This window comes from Podarcis gaigeae, assembly GCF_964106915.1.
Source record: "Podarcis gaigeae genome assembly, chromosome: Z".
Taxonomy (NCBI): Eukaryota; Metazoa; Chordata; class Lepidosauria; order Squamata; family Lacertidae; genus Podarcis; species Podarcis gaigeae.
The window spans coordinates 32,281,961-32,297,713 of record NC_139691.1 but is presented as its reverse complement, the minus strand read 5'-3'; the positions used below and the strand labels follow the sequence as shown (position 1 = coordinate 32,297,713).

At 47.5% G+C, this 15,753-nt stretch overlaps 1 protein-coding gene across 1 annotated transcript in view; it reads left to right on the top strand.

The window, feature by feature from the left end:
• LOC310836751 (chloride intracellular channel protein 2-like) overlaps positions 1-15,753 on the top strand; it is a 22,138-nt gene extending 6,385 nt beyond the window's left edge. Inside the window, exons 2-6 of the mRNA XM_083722550.1 lie at positions 5,755-5,864; positions 6,576-6,701; positions 11,171-11,277; positions 12,750-12,931; positions 14,129-15,753. Of these exons, the coding sequence (XP_083578676.1) occupies positions 5,755-5,864; positions 6,576-6,701; positions 11,171-11,277; positions 12,750-12,931; positions 14,129-14,290 (687 nt within the window). The 3' untranslated portion in view covers positions 14,291-15,753. The remainder of the gene's footprint in view (positions 1-5,754; positions 5,865-6,575; positions 6,702-11,170; positions 11,278-12,749; positions 12,932-14,128) is intronic.

Below are 15,753 nucleotides of genomic sequence, written 5' to 3'. Positions count from 1 at the left end.
AAATCTAAGTGCAGCTGGCTCCAGGGAGCTCTGGACTGCTCCCACCAGTGAACTGATGCTCTGGCCACTTCTGGCCGCACCTCTTGGCATGCCTTGCATGTTCGTACCCATTGTTCTATGTTCTGGTCCATTCCAGGCCACCACACATAACATTGGGCTAGCGACTTCATCCTGACCATTCCCGGGTGTCCCATGTGAAGCGTCTCAAGAACGCTGTTTCTCAGTGGTGCTGGGATGATCACCCTATCTCCCCACAGGAGACAACCCTTATGCATGGATAACTCGTGCTGCCTTGTCGCATAAGGCCTGAATTTGTCTTCATGCGGACCACCTGGCCACCCCCTCCCCACCCAAGTGAGCACACAGGAGAGAACAGCATCTTTCCTCGTTTTCTCAGCAATATCAGTAGCCGTTACAGGAGCCCCCGGAAGTGTTTCCAGCATCATTATGTGCTCCGCTGGAGCAGGATCCTCATTGCTCCCGCCAGGAAGGGGCAATCGACTCAGCGCATCAGCATGGCACAACCGTTTCCCCGGCACATGGGTCAAGGTGTACTGGAACCCGTTCAGGAATATAGACCAACGCAACATTCTGGGGGAGAGAATTTGTGGCGTTTGTTTGTTCGGGTTGAACAACCCCAACAGTGGTTTGTGGTCCGTTTCAATGGAGAAATGACGACCGTACACATAATCATGGAACTTTTTGATTCCTGCCACAATTGCAAGCGCCTCTTTGTCAATTTGAGCATAGTTGCGCTCCGTGGGCGACAACGTACGGGAATAGAAAGAGATGGGCTTTTCCGACCCATCCGGTTCCCTATGACTCAGCACCGCCCCCAGGCTGTATTGAGAGGCATCACATGCCAGGACCAGCGGCTTCGATTCATCATAATGAGCAAGGACGCTCTTGCTACTCAGCATTCCTCGCAAGGAGTCAAAAGCCTTCTGCTGCTCCTGCCCCCATCGCCACACATTCTTTTTCTGCAACAGTCTATGTAATGGTTCAGCTACCGAAGCTTTCTGGTGTAAGAACGAATGATAAAAGTTAATAAGTCCCAGGAATGACTGCAACTCCGTCTTGTTCTGTGGTCGTGGTGCCTCGATGATGGCCTTAACCTTAGCATCTGTGGGGTGGATGCCTGATGCATCAATTTTAAACCCCAAGAATTCCGCAGTTGGCACCCCAAAACTGCATTTTCCCTTTTTTAGTTGCAACCCCACTTCCTTGAACTTGAGCAACACTGCACGGACACTCGCAACCAGTTCCTGTGGGTCTTTTCCAGCAATCAAACCGTCATCAAAAAATGGCAAGACCCCCGGCAGACCTCTTAACAGGCGTTCCATGAGCCCTTGAAAAATCCCTGGGGCCACACAAACTCCAAATTGTAATCTGTTAACTCTGAACGCCCCTTTATGTGTGACAATAGTCTGTGCTTCCGCTGATTGTGGGGTTACTGGCAGCTGTTGGTAAGCTTGTGCCAGGTCAAGTTTGGCGAACACCTTGCCCCAGCCAGTTTAGCCAACAGATGTGATACGACTGGAATGGGGTATGAGTTTCCCCTGAGTGCCTTATTGATAGTACATTTGTAATCAGCACAGATCCTGATTCCCCATTTGCTTTAAGGGGCGTGACGATTGGAGTCTCCCACTTAGCGGAGTCCACGGGTGAGAGAACTCCCTGCTTGACCAATTTATCCAGCTCTGCTTCGATCTTGGGTTGCAGTGCAAATGGCACTCGCCTTGGTTTGAGTCGGATTGGGGCCACCCCAGGGTCCAATTCGAAGTCAACTGGGGGCCCTTTATAACAACCCAGTTTTCCATTAAAGAGACCAGCAAATTCTTTGCATAATGCCTCGCTCATCTCAGGGCAGGTTTGGATTGAATTAAGCCCTGATATACTCAGTCCCAGGGCGGGAAACCAGTCAGTGCCCAGGAGACTGGGGCGACTGCCCTTCACAATCACCAGTTTGTGTACCGCCTGTTTGTCCCGGAACTGTACTCTCACAGTACACATTCCCATGACATGGATGCGGCCCGCTGAGTATGACTGCAAAGTTGCCGGGAAGGGCTCCAGAGGGGGCAACTTACCCCTGGGGAAGAATGTCCTCACGGTCTGGTCCGACACGATAGTGAATCCAGATCCGGAGTCCACCTCCATGTCGCACAGCTGACCCTCAATCTTCACCTTGACGTGTGCCTTGCCTTGCGCTGGAAACTGCACGACCCTCCTGTTGATCTCCGTTACGTAGTGGCAGTCCTTTAGAACATGGTTTGCTGTGGCCGATCTGCGATGCTCCAGTCTAGGTGCTCCTGTCGCTCCCAACGCCGCCGATCTACAGACCCTGGCGATGTGACCTGTCTTTCCGCACGTCCAGCACATAGCATCCCGGAAACGACAACTCTTCCGCTCATGGTTTCCGCCACAACCAGGGCACCTGCCTCGGTGATCTTTGTGCACTGTGCAGGCCTGACGCACTGACTCGACCCCACGGACTGGGCTCTGGCTCGGAGTAGCCTCTAGCTCGTCCATGGCATGCGCAACTTCTATCTGTGGCTTAGGGACCCTGCGACTGGCATCAAGCTCCTCTCTTTCATAATTCTCTGTGGCGGTGGCCTCCTTCAAGGCTGAAGCAAGGGTAACCTCTTCTTTAGCCACGATGCGTCTTCTGGCTTTCTTGCTGCTCAGACCACCGATAAAACGATGCAGGAGAGTCTCTTTCAGATCTTGGAAGTCGCAGTGCTGAGCGAGCTTCCGCAGTTCAGCTAGAAATGCAGATACAGACTCCCCAGCATGCTGCTGCCTCTTATGAAACTCCATCCGCCGGGCCATCTTGGTCTCAGTAGGCGCTAAATGGCTTGTTAGGCAGGCAAGAATATCTTTGAGAGATGTCTCACTTAGCTTCACTGGGGCAAGCAATGCCTTGGCCAGCTTGAAGGTCTCAGGCCCACAGTAGCTCAGGAATGTGGCCCTTCTTTTGCTGGCATCGGTGATCCCTTGAGCCACTGCAAAGAACTCGAAGCGTTCGACGTAGTCTTCCCACGTGTGGGGCTCTGATAGCTGGAAGGGCTCCAATACCCTTGGACTCTCCACTGTCCTGTGGGCAGGGTCGTCTTCTCAGCTGGCCAGTGAGTCTTGTTCTTAGCTACAATCCGGACTCTGAGGCAGGGCTGCGTTTAACCGCTCCTCAGCATTCCGGATCCCACCTTTGTCGCCAGTTGTTGTGACGTGGGGTTTGTGATTTCAGCTCTCCTGACATAATATGCTGGAGACAGTTCTCTAGTAACACTTCTTTATTAAAGCAACAAGACTGAGACTTGAGGAGGGGAGAGCTACATTTATAGGGACAGGGAACTCGCTAGAAAGGATACATTTTGGAGGGAACAATATCAGGCAATCACAGTCCTGCCTTTTGGAGGAAACCAATAAGACAGAGGATCCAAATACAGCAGCTTAAATGAACCAATAGTAGCTGTACCCTCTGGAACCAAAAGGCAGTTACTTTACCCTAATGCAAATACAGACAATAATAATACAGATATAAAATCCTTTGACTCAATACACAACAAGTACCATGTCCCAGCAATGACTCAATTTCTCAGGTGGCTGGAGAAAGAGAGCTAGGCTGCTACACTTTAGTTGTGTAGAGGAGCGCATTTCAGTAGCTTCAGCTTGCATAACAAGCTACAGCTTGCAAGAGTTCATTCTTCCATACATCCATTAAAATTGCAGGAGCCACCTGTCCTATTTGCATCTGGAACCCGTCTTTCTCTCCCTCACACACTCAATTCCTGCCTTCATCTGTTCCCTCGCTCCAACTTAGTAATATTATGCATGCTTACATGGACGCGGGTGGCACTGTAGGTTAAACCATAGAGTCTAGGGCTTGTCGATCAGAAGGTCGGTGGTTCGAATTACCTCAACAGGGTGAGCTCCCGTTGCTCGGTCTCTGCTCCTGCCAACCTAGCAGTTCGAAAACACCTCAAAGTACAAGTAGATAAATAGGTATTGCTCTGGCGGGAAGGTAAACGGTGTTTCCATGCGCTGCTCTGGTTTGCCAGAAGGGGCTTAGTCATGCTGGCCACATGACCCAGAAGCTGTACGCCAGCTCCCTCAGCCAGTAAAGCAAGATGAGCGCTGCAACCCCAGAGTCGACCACGACTGGACCTAACGGTCATGGGTCCCTTTACTTTTACCTCTACATGGAAATAAGATCCACAGAACTGGACTGACATCTGAGTAGATGCCCATACATGTACATATTATGTGAAAATTTAATTCTAGTTGAGGGTGCATTCATCTTGATTTGTTTGCAGGAGCATTAGATAGTGGTTGCATATACAACATACATACATGTAAAGTACTTTTAAAGCACATGACTCTCCCCCCACCCCCGAATCCTGGGAACTGCAGCTTACTCCTCACAGAGCTATAGTTGACAGAACTATTCGCAAGCTATAGTTGCCAGGATTTTTTTGAGGAAGGTCAGGTGTTTTAAATGTACAGTGGTTATGTACTTAATTCATTCCTGAGGTCCATTCTTAACCTGAAACTGTTCTTAACCTGAAGCAACACTTTAGCTAATGGGGTCTCCCGCTGCTGCCCTGCCGCCACCCCACAATTTCTGTTTTCATCCTGAAGCAAAGTTCTTAACCCAAGGTACTATTTCTGGGTTAGCGGAGTCTGTAACCTGAAGCGTCTGTAACCTGAAGCGTAGGTAACCTGAGGTACCACTGTACTTTAAATGTATTTATTAAATTTCTATACTGCCCTTCATCTGAGGATCACTGGGCAGCTTAAAATATAAAAACACTAAAATACATACCATAATAACAAACAGGTTAGATGATGTTGCATCAAAACAAGTGTTATCCCACACTTTCCAGTGCATTTTCTCCATCACTTTCCTTATTGCAAAAAGTCCAATGTTGTGGGGAAGTGTGTTTGTTGCAGAAGATCTCCCCATCAGCTATAACTATGCACCTTGTATTTGCTGGTATGCAAATGAATCCCACCCAGAAATACTGACATTGCACCCTTAACCACTGCCTCAGGTTGCCATACTTAGAGTTTCCTCTGGAGCTAATGTAGTGGTAAAAACTACTGACATTTAAATCTCACCTCTCCTGTGGCCAGCACCTCTCTCATCCCCTTCTCCAAAATACTGGGATACCGACACTTACCTCCTTTATGGCATTACTATGATGGATGTAAAGTGAGAGGAGGTGAACTCTCCATCTCTGGGGTTATTTGAGCAAAGGGAAAACAATCACCTTCCAAGAATGCTGTAGTTGTATCTCATACTTCAAATCCTGCATTAAATGAGGTGTGTAGATTTGATTACCTCTAAGCAGTGCTATTTTTCTGGAAAAAGAGGTGCCAGAACTCACCATAAACGCCTCCCTTGTTCTCTTATAATGGCTATGGCACCCACTTGAGAGGTGCCGGAACTGAGTTCCAGCAAGTTCCAGCTGGGGGGGGGGAAACCCTGCTTCTAAGGCCCCATTCAGCTCTAAAATTCTAAGTTCTGTGAACACCCAACACTAAATAAATAAAGCATTTTTAACCACCATTTCCCACAAAGCAGCTGCCAGCATGATCTGAGATTTCTCTGTTGCATGTGCACCGTATAACACAGAAAATTAGCTGTTTAGAACTGCCAGAATCTTTCCTTGTTGGGTGTGTGTGTGTGTGTTGTGAAGCTCCTCTCATAGAGGGATGGCCATTGAGTGTTTTCCATTCTGCCTCTAACTGCAGGCTGCCTTAGATGGAGAGAACATTGGGAACTGCCCCTTTGGCCAAAGCCTCTTCATGGTCTTGTGGCTCAAAGGCGTCCGGTTCAACGTGACAACAGTTGATATGACCAGGTAAGAGGATGGAGGTGGACCTCTGCATCCTTCATGCTTCACAAAAGATTAGAGAAATTCCAAGATGCTGCAGTTTGGCAGCATCTTAGTTAGGAATATATATATAGTGATATAACAATAGTGATATAACACATAACAAGCTTCTGAGTTCTCGAGAATTGTTAATCAGGCAGAACTGGTTAAACAAAGCAGAGAGGTGGGTGACTGGGGGAAGAAAGGAAAAAACATTGTATTGTAGCCATAAGGTCTGCATCTTTCTAGATGAAACTTCTTTTAAAGTCTGTGCATCTATCTACACACACTCTCTCTCTCTCTGTCTGCCATAGAGGCAAACATCTATTTCAATCAGGCAAAAACACTCAAGGATGATGCAAAGCTGTTTCGGTGGGGGTGTCAACCTGGGAAGTGGGTGTGGCCTGGGGATAATCCCCAAGGCCTGATAGAGTAGCCTGGAGGGATGCATTTGGCTCTCAGGCCTGAGGTTCCCTGCAATACACGGTTAACTTTTGGGATGCAGGGCCATTGTTGCAATGATAGCCACGTGGAAATAGATGCACAGTCTTCAAAAGAAGCTCAGAGGAGTGGCTACTAGCCATGATATCTAAATGGAGCCTCCATTTAGGCTCCAATATAGGCAGAATACCTCCAATATAGGCAGAAGGAGACTCTTTTCCTTTTCCTTTCCTTTTTCTGTTGACCCCCATTGTTTAGGAAACCTGAAGAGCTAAAGGACCTGGCCCCTGGAACCAAGCCTCCATTCATGGTGTTCAACAAGGAGCTGAAAACAGACTTCCTGAAGATTGAAGACTTCCTGGAGCAGACTCTTCCACCACCCAAGTACCTCAATATTTAACATCTTAGGCTCCATTCATTTCTTTCTAGCTACATATCCCTCTGAAAATGTTAGCCCCTTTGCCCTGATTTCAGATGTTATTTCGGTTGTGCAGAAAAAGCACTTGATGCATGTACAGAGGCACTCTCTTCTTCATGTGCAATGCCAGGTGCTGAGGCAGAATCCTGTTGCATTTTTGATGCACAATGTAGAGAAACTGCCTTCCTCTAATCGATCACTTGTAAAAGCTGCATCCTGTCAATTCAAACTAAGCAGGGAAATTCAAGCTGTGGTCTTATCTATTGGGTTATTTAATCTGTTTGACTGTCCCTTTCACTCTGACCGAATGTGCAATGCTCCCTAAATGAACCAGGAGGATAGGTTTTGCAACCACCACCTTTGGCAGGGCTTCAAGTGTCTTTAACAGCTGTGAAGCACATAGAAAGGCATACTTTATTCAAGTATTCCCTATCATGGTGCTGCCGCTGAGGGAGAAAGCTGCATCTGTTGAGGTTTTACCTGTGCTGCCATGGTTAAAGGGACAGGAGGCTTGTTACCTGCAGATGAGGGGCTGTGGGATGCTGGCAGTGAGGAACAGATTAAAAAAAAAGGCTGGTCACAGCTGCACCATGCATTTAAAAGACTATTCTCCCACTTTAATAGATGTGGGGAATCCTGGGAACTGTACTGTGTTAAGGGTGCTGTTAATAAGCCACAGTTTGCATGGATTGTAGAGTGGTATAACAGTGCTTTCAGTGTATGGTGTGGATGTGACTAGAATCAGGAACTTGCATCAGTCAGACCTTGGAAATAAACACGGCTTGTGCTGCATGCTCTACCCTTTTTATAAACAGAAGAGGTATAAATAGATTTATTTATAACACACCATATAAAAGCACTCCTTCGTCCAAAGAATATCTCAACATTCTATTGTTGGGGAAAGGAGAATAAGGCACTATTATATCAGACTCCTCCCATGTACTGTAGGAAGCCCATGGCCAGCCCTTACAGCATCTATTTTCTTTAGGCCACTGGTAAATGGTTGTGCCATCGTAATCATTTGTGTTTCGAGAAAGATATAAGGGCGCAGAAGCAAAAACACATGCAGGCCTTGCTAGCCCAACACGTAATGTCAGTCTACTTGGAATTTTTTAATTTAGGAAATCCAGCTCCCCGGGTGAAACCAAAAACTCATTTCTGAGTGCTTCCAAACACCCTGTTTATGGAGCATTCACCCCAATATGTATGCACGGAGATTATTGAATATTGGCTACTTAATGAGCATCCATCTTGCTTTGTTTGTAGGGAGGTCAGATGACGTTGCGTCAGAGTAAGTGAAAGGTCTCCCAGTTACACAGCTTGATTTTGCTGGTATGTGGTTGAATCCCACCAAAAATTAGCATCGGTCTGGAAGTGCCTCCACCCTTTCCCTGTTGCTTTTCTTTCTGTCCTCACCAGACAAAACTGGTTTTTGCCTCCACCGTGGCAGGGATGTGTGACTCAAGGCAGGGCCTGCCCTACCACAAGGCACACTGAGGCTACTGCCTCAAGCAACAGACACTGGTGAGCAGTGGTAGCTGCTCTCTGGTTGTTCCTTCCAAATCCACTGGCCTTTCTCGTCTGATGGTGGGGCAGACCGGTGCATGCTTCTTGGCCTGCCATGCTCCCCCTCAAGCTGATTTGATGCCTTCAGGTGTGCTAAGAGGATTCTGGCCTGTCATCAGGACTGAAGTAATAAGAATCAATTGCCAATCTAGTTGGATTCTCTACAAGGAATGCAGAGGGGGCAGCATTTTGTCCTTTGCCTTTGGACTAGTGAGTCCCACCATCCTTGATCCTTGACCATGAAGGCTAGGGCTGATGGGAGTTGAAGTGCACAGGTTTCCCATCCCCAAATTTTCCGACCCCTGTACAGAAGGCGACAGCAACAGGGTCCAGAGCGACACAATTTTAGCTCTGCTAGGATGCTCACCAACGTGATAGCTGTGTCTTTCGGAATGTGAAATGAACATATGCAACTAAGCAACGACCTCTTGCAGGGGGTGGAGTGACCGTGATTTTGACCTCCCGTTGAGAGACAGGGACTGCTTGTAAAACCCATCTGTTTCCCCACCAGGATCGGGGAGGAAGTGTATTGGCTGGAGAGATTAAAAAACAATAAAGGGAAGTTCTCTATCACTGCAGGGAAGGGGGGGGGTGTCGAGGAGGAGAGAGAAGGACACAGAGAGCCCCAAAGAAAGTGGAAGAGGCACAAAGAAGGTTGCAGATGGGAAGACTACATGCATGCCCCAGTGTTCAATTGTAGGGATGCAATGGCAGAGATGTTCAAGAATTTATTTCCACCCCCACTCCCTTATGGGGTCTCTTTGCTCTTTAAAGGACTGTGCATCCATAGCCAAGCCAAGGGAAACAAGAGAGCTAAGGATAGGAGCATAGCCAAGATGCGGTCATAGTTGGCACGTGCTCTCTCAATTCTCTGGCTACAGCTGCAGTAAACAGGAGGCACTTTAAAGGACTAATGCTCTGCATAGGGTCTCCCTTGCAATCAGTCGCAAGCGCAAGAGAAACGCAGATGCTTTGCTGGCTGGGACTGATGGGAGCTGGAGTCCAATGACACCCAGAGGGCCACAAGTACTGTATCCCAGCTCTAACCACTAGGCTGCAATGGTTCTTATCTTCTTGGGGAGAAAGAAAGTGTATGCCACTCTGAATCTAGTCTTTCAGGTGTCACACGAGAGTATAGATTGCTCCCAGAGAACTATGCTGTTTTCATGTTCCACATCCCTTTGTTGTAAAAAAAAAAAAGAAAGAAAAAATCCCAAAAGACACTTTGGTGTCAAAATTTCAGCTTAAGACACTAAGGCATAAAAAGGTAAAGGTACCCCTGCCCATACAGGCCAGTCTTGCCAGACTCTAGGGTTGTGCGCTCATCTCACTCTATAGGCCGGGAGCCAGCGCTGTACGCAGACACTTCCGGGTCACGTGGCCAGCGTGACAAGCTGCATCTGGCGAGCCAGCGCAGCACACGGAACACTGTTTACTTTCCCGCTGGTAAGCGGTCCCTATTTATCTACTTGCACCCGAGGTGCTTTGACGGGAGCTCACCCCGCCACGGGGATTTGAACCGCCGACCATGCGATCGGCAAGTCCTAGGCGCTGAGGTTTTACCCACAGCGCCACCCTTACACTAAGGCATGCCATATATTTAAAGCATGTTTAAACCACGTGACACTCCCTAAAGGATCCTGGGCACTGTTGTTTATTAAAGGTGCTGGGAATTATAACTCAGTGAGGGACAAACTGCAGTTTCCAGGATTCTTTGGGGGAAACGATGTGCTTTAAATATATGGCGTGTCCACAGCCTAAAAGGTCAGTGCCAAGCGCTCGAAGGAAATGCAAAGTATTACAGCAGTACCCTCTGCTGGTTGTAAGTTGCATTGCTGGTACCTACATGCTTTTCTCTTCCCACAAACCAGCACCAGAAGGGCTTTAACAGCTGTGCAGAGGCTGAATGCTCAGCAAATTGCCAGCCCTGCCTGATCAAATTTTGTTGCCTAGTAGCAAAGCTTATTTTTAAAAGGTCAGCATCATTGGGCTCCCAGTAGTGGTCCCCCACTGGCAACCCCTAGAGTCCTCTGACCCTGATTTTCCTCCTCCTTGATTTTGCTGCCTGCTCGCCTGTCTTCTCTAAAGCAGCAAGCTGGAGGGCTGAGCAAAGAGGAGGAGCAGCATCCTTTTCAGTGGTGATGCAAATTGGTCCAAGGGGTCCCTTGCGGGTTTCCTATGACCACTGCAAAAACAGGATGCAGGACTAGATGGGCCAGTGGCCGGCCTGGTGCAGCAGCAGGGCTTTTCCTTATGTCATTTTGACAACACAAATCAGCACACAGTGGCAAAAGCAACGAGGAGGTGGATGCCCAGACAGTGGTGGCTGAAGGCATCTTGTCCAGGACTTACCCTCCATGCAAAACTGAAGACAACACTTCCACTTAGATACAGGATTTCTCTGTACCATCTCAACAGTTGACTTGAAGCTTCAGGGTTTAGCTTGCCTCTTAGAGTCTTCAGAATGAGGTGTAAAATCTTAGTGGGGAGAAGCCAGAATCAGGGGGGCAGGTTGTTTTCTGCTTAGCTTGAGAGATAACACTGTTTACTCAGCTACCAGGTATTTCCTATAACCTGCCAGGTTCCACCTCCTGTTTCTGCTGGGTACCACTAGCCTCCACCCCTCCCCTACCAGACTCTGCCCCTTTTTACCCTTCTGAGGCTTCAGAGACCTTGTGTTGTGCTCAGTTGTATGCCATGTCTCTAGAATACCTTGTTATGGTGTCCAGAATTGTGTCTCTTGTGCTTTCAAGCTCTTATGAGATGGGGTTCGAGACAATAAGATAAGCAAGTGGCTAGTTCAATGGAAGCATGAGAGTTCTGAGTTATTTTCCTGCACATCTAAATTAACTCTGTACTTCTAATTAAGATACCCCCGGCTCACCCCACAAAACCAGGATTCTATGGCTGTTGGCAGGAACATTTTTGCCAAGTTCTCTGCGTACATCAAGAACCCCCACAAGGAAGCAAACAAAAGTAAGATTATTAACTTTATTTCCTTTGGGAAATATCTAGAATGAAATAAGCAAGGATAATACATAGGGGTGATGCTAATTGTATTATCATATTCATAAGAGGGGACTCGATAATCTGGGAGTCATGGCATTTATTTTAGGGGGGCAGGCTTCATGTTAGGGGGGACAGAACCGAGTTATCTGGGATGCAGTTGGTCAGTTAGTTAAGTATTTAAATTTATTTAATTGAATTTCTCCTTCCCAAAATGATACACAAACTAAAATACCGCTGTCCTTTGCCATGTGCACTTATCCAAATTTTGTGGTGCCACTTTTCCAACCAAACAATGTTTACAAAAATGCACATATTAGGGCATAAAAGCAAATATATTAGTGAGAATCATATTCAAAAGTGCATTACAGAAGTCTGTACGTGAGTGAACACTGTGGGCAAAAAATGTGTTTACAAGAATAGATTTGCACTAAAATCCAGATTAATTTCCTCGAGGGTTTTTTAATTGGTTTTAATCACCAAATTGCCTGCACCACCTGCCCTGCCACCTCCATTGATGACAGAGAAGTGGCACTAGCATCAGCACTGATTTGGGGTGAGATCTTGTCGATTTCAAGTGAGATCTCCCATGCTCTGTGAGATCTTGTCTGATTTCGGCAATATCTTGCCTGAAATTGGCAAGGTGTCAGCCAAAATCAGTGCTGATGCAGGCATCACTTCTCTGCCACTGACGGAAGCAATGAAAGGGTTGCCATCTGGGGGGCTTCGACCACCTGCGGTGGGAGCCTCACCCCATCTAATGGCTGGACCAGCCCTGATGGTTAAGCAAAACTGGAAGCAACAAGCACCCCCATTCTCCTCCTGGTTGTGCCAGGGGTGGACAGAAGGAAAGGTGTTTGTGCAAGCCCAAGGCTTTCCTAGGTTTGTTCATGCTGAGCTATGGTATACTGTAGCTTGGCAGCCAAATGTAGCCATTATCTTGCCCATCTGCAAAGCCCTTAAAATATAACAGTGTTGACATATTTCAGGGCAGTCCATCAATCAATAGATAAAATTGGTTAGAAAGCAAAAGCGAAATGATGAACTAAAAAGGTAAAGTAAAGGTACCCCTGCCCGTACGGGCCAGTCTTGACAGACTCTGGGGTTGTGCGCCCATCTCACTCAAGAGGCCAGGGGCCAGCGCTGTCCGGAGACACTTCCGGGTCACGTGGCCAGCGTGACATCGCTGCTCTGGCGAGCCAGAGCCGCACACGGAAACGCCGTTTACCTTCCCGCTGGTAAGCGGTCCCTATTTATCTACTTGCACCCGGAGGTGCTTTCGAACTGCTAGGTTGGCAGGCGCTGGGACCGAGCAGGGGGAGCGCACCCCGGCCGCGGGGATTCGAACCGCCGACCTTTCGATCGGCAAGTCCTAGGCGCTGAGGCTTTAACTGTTTAAATTGGACAAACGCTTAAATTCGTGGCTGGTTCTTACGATTCAGATATGGAAAAGGCTTTGTTGAGAGAATTCAAGCGCCTGGATGATTATTTAAGCACCCCACTCCCAGAGGAAATTGACCAAGATTGTGCAGAAGATGTGGTGGTCTCCAAGAGAAAGTTCCTAGATGGGAATTGGATGACATTAGCTGATTGCAACCTGCTCCCTAAACTCCACATAATCAAGGTGAGTACATTTCCCAGTATACTCAGCTGATGATGTCTATTCCAGAGATCAAGGCTCAGTTCTCCAAGCGGCTGCTTATGGGTAGGGATGCAGGAAGGCATTTCCCTTTCTGCCCCATGTTTATTATTATTGTATTTTATTTTAGTTATTAAATTTATATACCACCTTTTCCTCCAAGGAGCTCAGGGTGGTGCTCTTGGTTCACCAATCTGCATTGCATCCTCACAACAACTCCACGAGGTTGGTGGGGCTGGGAGACGGTGGCTGGCCCAAGGTCACCCAGTGAGCTTCACAGCTAAATGGGGATTCGAATCCTGGTCTCCCAGGTCAGAGTTCAACACTCTTATACACCACATCTGTCACTTAACAGCACTGTTTCTGTTCCACTGCAGCTTGTCTTCCACCCAAGATGTTGCTTGATTGCAGCCTTGACTTGAGATGGGCTAAATATTTGTTACTAGACCACAGGATCAGAATTTCCCAAATTCTGCCATACAACAAACAAGGGCTGGGAAGGGCCTTAGCTCATTGGCAGAGCATCTGCTTTCCATGCAGAATGTCCCAGGTTCAGTTCCCAGCATCTCCAGGCAGGAATAAGAATGTCCTCCCTCTGAATCCCTGGAGTGCCACTGCCAGTTAGTGCAGGCAGTATTGAACTAGATAAACCAATGGTCTGACTCAGTTTAAAGCATCTTCCTGTGTTCCTCTATGTAAGCTAAAGCACAGAGAGACTGTTGTCAACTTCTGTCAAGGTCACGCTCTCTACCTTAACTACATCTGGCATCGACATGCAGCTGGCCAGGCCCACACACTCCGTCAGGGCCCACCAGTGCTGATGGCTGCCACAAGCCCCTCTCTGCAGTGGGTTCTGGGAGACTGCCATTTAAAATTTCCCATGATGCCTTGGAGCGCCCAATGTTCTGCACTCTGGGCCACTGTAGGCAATTTAAAATGGCTGCCTCTTGGAACCAACCAGGGGCAGACAGCTGCACATTTCCCACTGGAATTCTACCACCAAGGAAGCTTGCTAAGGTGGGGTGCTGGATAATCCTGCCCAGGGATCATGCCAAACCTGGCACCAGCTTTAATCACCAATTAATTGCCCCAACTTTTCTCTCTCCTGAGCAACACTTTGTGCTTAAGAGGAAATCAGTCTCTAATTATTATTATTTCTCTACATCCATCCCTTCCCCTCAGATCGCTGCAAAAAAGTACCGCAACTTTGAGATCCCCTTGGAGATGACAGCAGTTTGGCGCTATCTCCACAACGCCTACGCCCGCGATGAGTTCAGTCACACCTGCCCAGCTGATGAGGAGATTGAACGCACCTATGCCACTGTGGCCAAGAAGATGAGCTAAGAGCCATATTCCATTCACGTTGGCTCCTGGCATTTCCAACTCTCCTTCTTGAGAGGCTCTTGTCAGCAAGTTCTTTTCATCATGCTGGCTTCAAGAGACATCCCTCACATTTGTTCTGGACACTCCACTACACTAGACCTAAAGGAGTTCTTCAAACTTTTTTAGGGGAAAAGATGTCTCTTCATTCTTTCTGTTCTGTCACATCTGAGTGCCTTCTTCCCATGATGAGTTGCCCAGAAGTGCTATACATTCCACTTTGTGGTGGCAGAAGTAGCTAACCACCCATGACCTTTGGACATGGTTGGTATGTGGCAGTGGGGGGCTGGTGGCCATTGAGACTAGTATGGCGGGAAGCTGGGAGGCCAACAGTAGGTGGAGCCAGAGCTGATGGGTGGGGGCTGGGAAACATACACCTGTAAAATGCTTGCTTGGGGCCGGTGAAGGCAATCATCACTAAATGTTGCCATTTTCTAACCACAACACTCCAGGTTCCCCTTTGGCTCCATCTCAGCTGACAAGATTGTGCCCTATCTGTGCTGGTTGCCCGCCCCAGTTAATAGCTAATGATACTGTATGAGGGTAGTAGCAATGTTTGCAATGTAATCAAATATACAGGTATGTACCATGCACTGGGGAAAACAATTAAATATATCTCTGCCCCTCCTGTGGCGCATTGGATCAGTGCGTCTGGCTGTTAACCAGAAGGTTGATGGTTTGAGGCCACCCAGGGACAGCTGTGGGCAGGATCCCTACATTGCAGAGGAATGGACTACATGACCCTCAGGATCCTTCCAACTCTACAGTTCTATGATTCTAAAGGATAAATTTCAGAGGAATAGCTAGGTTTGTTGTAGCAAAACAAAAAACAAACACACAGACATGTCCTTATGGCACATTAAAGATTTAAGGCATGTATTGTTGCCTAATAAATGCACCTTGGCCAGAGCCCACTTCATCACACATAGGAACATAGGAGGCTGCTTATTCTGAAAGTTGGGCCATTGAGCCATATTGCTCAGCATTGTCTGGGAGTGGGTCTTAGGTTTCAGGCAGGAGACATTCCTAACCCTCTCTCTTCCCATGAATGACTCTGGGCAATCCTTTTGAAAGTATTGGTACTAATGCAAGTGGGAGGCAGGCTGCCATTTACTCTGCTTTGGCCAGGAAGCTAGAGTTGGGCTGCCCGTCAAAGGAGGTAATATTACGCTAAATAGGTAACTAGTCTGGTCTGGTCTGTGTCAGCTGACCATGGTCCCTTATGCCACAATAATGTGTATTAGTGTTTCAGGTGCCACAAAGGCACTTGCTGGTGTGCTTGTCTCTCAAGGAATCTCTTAGCCTTCTTCCATTGCACTAGAACAAGGAAACTTTCCACTTAAAAAAATAGATGTGCCAGTTTACTGTCTATTAAAAAAACATTTATTTTATATACAACTTTATAATAAACTTTATTTTATATACAA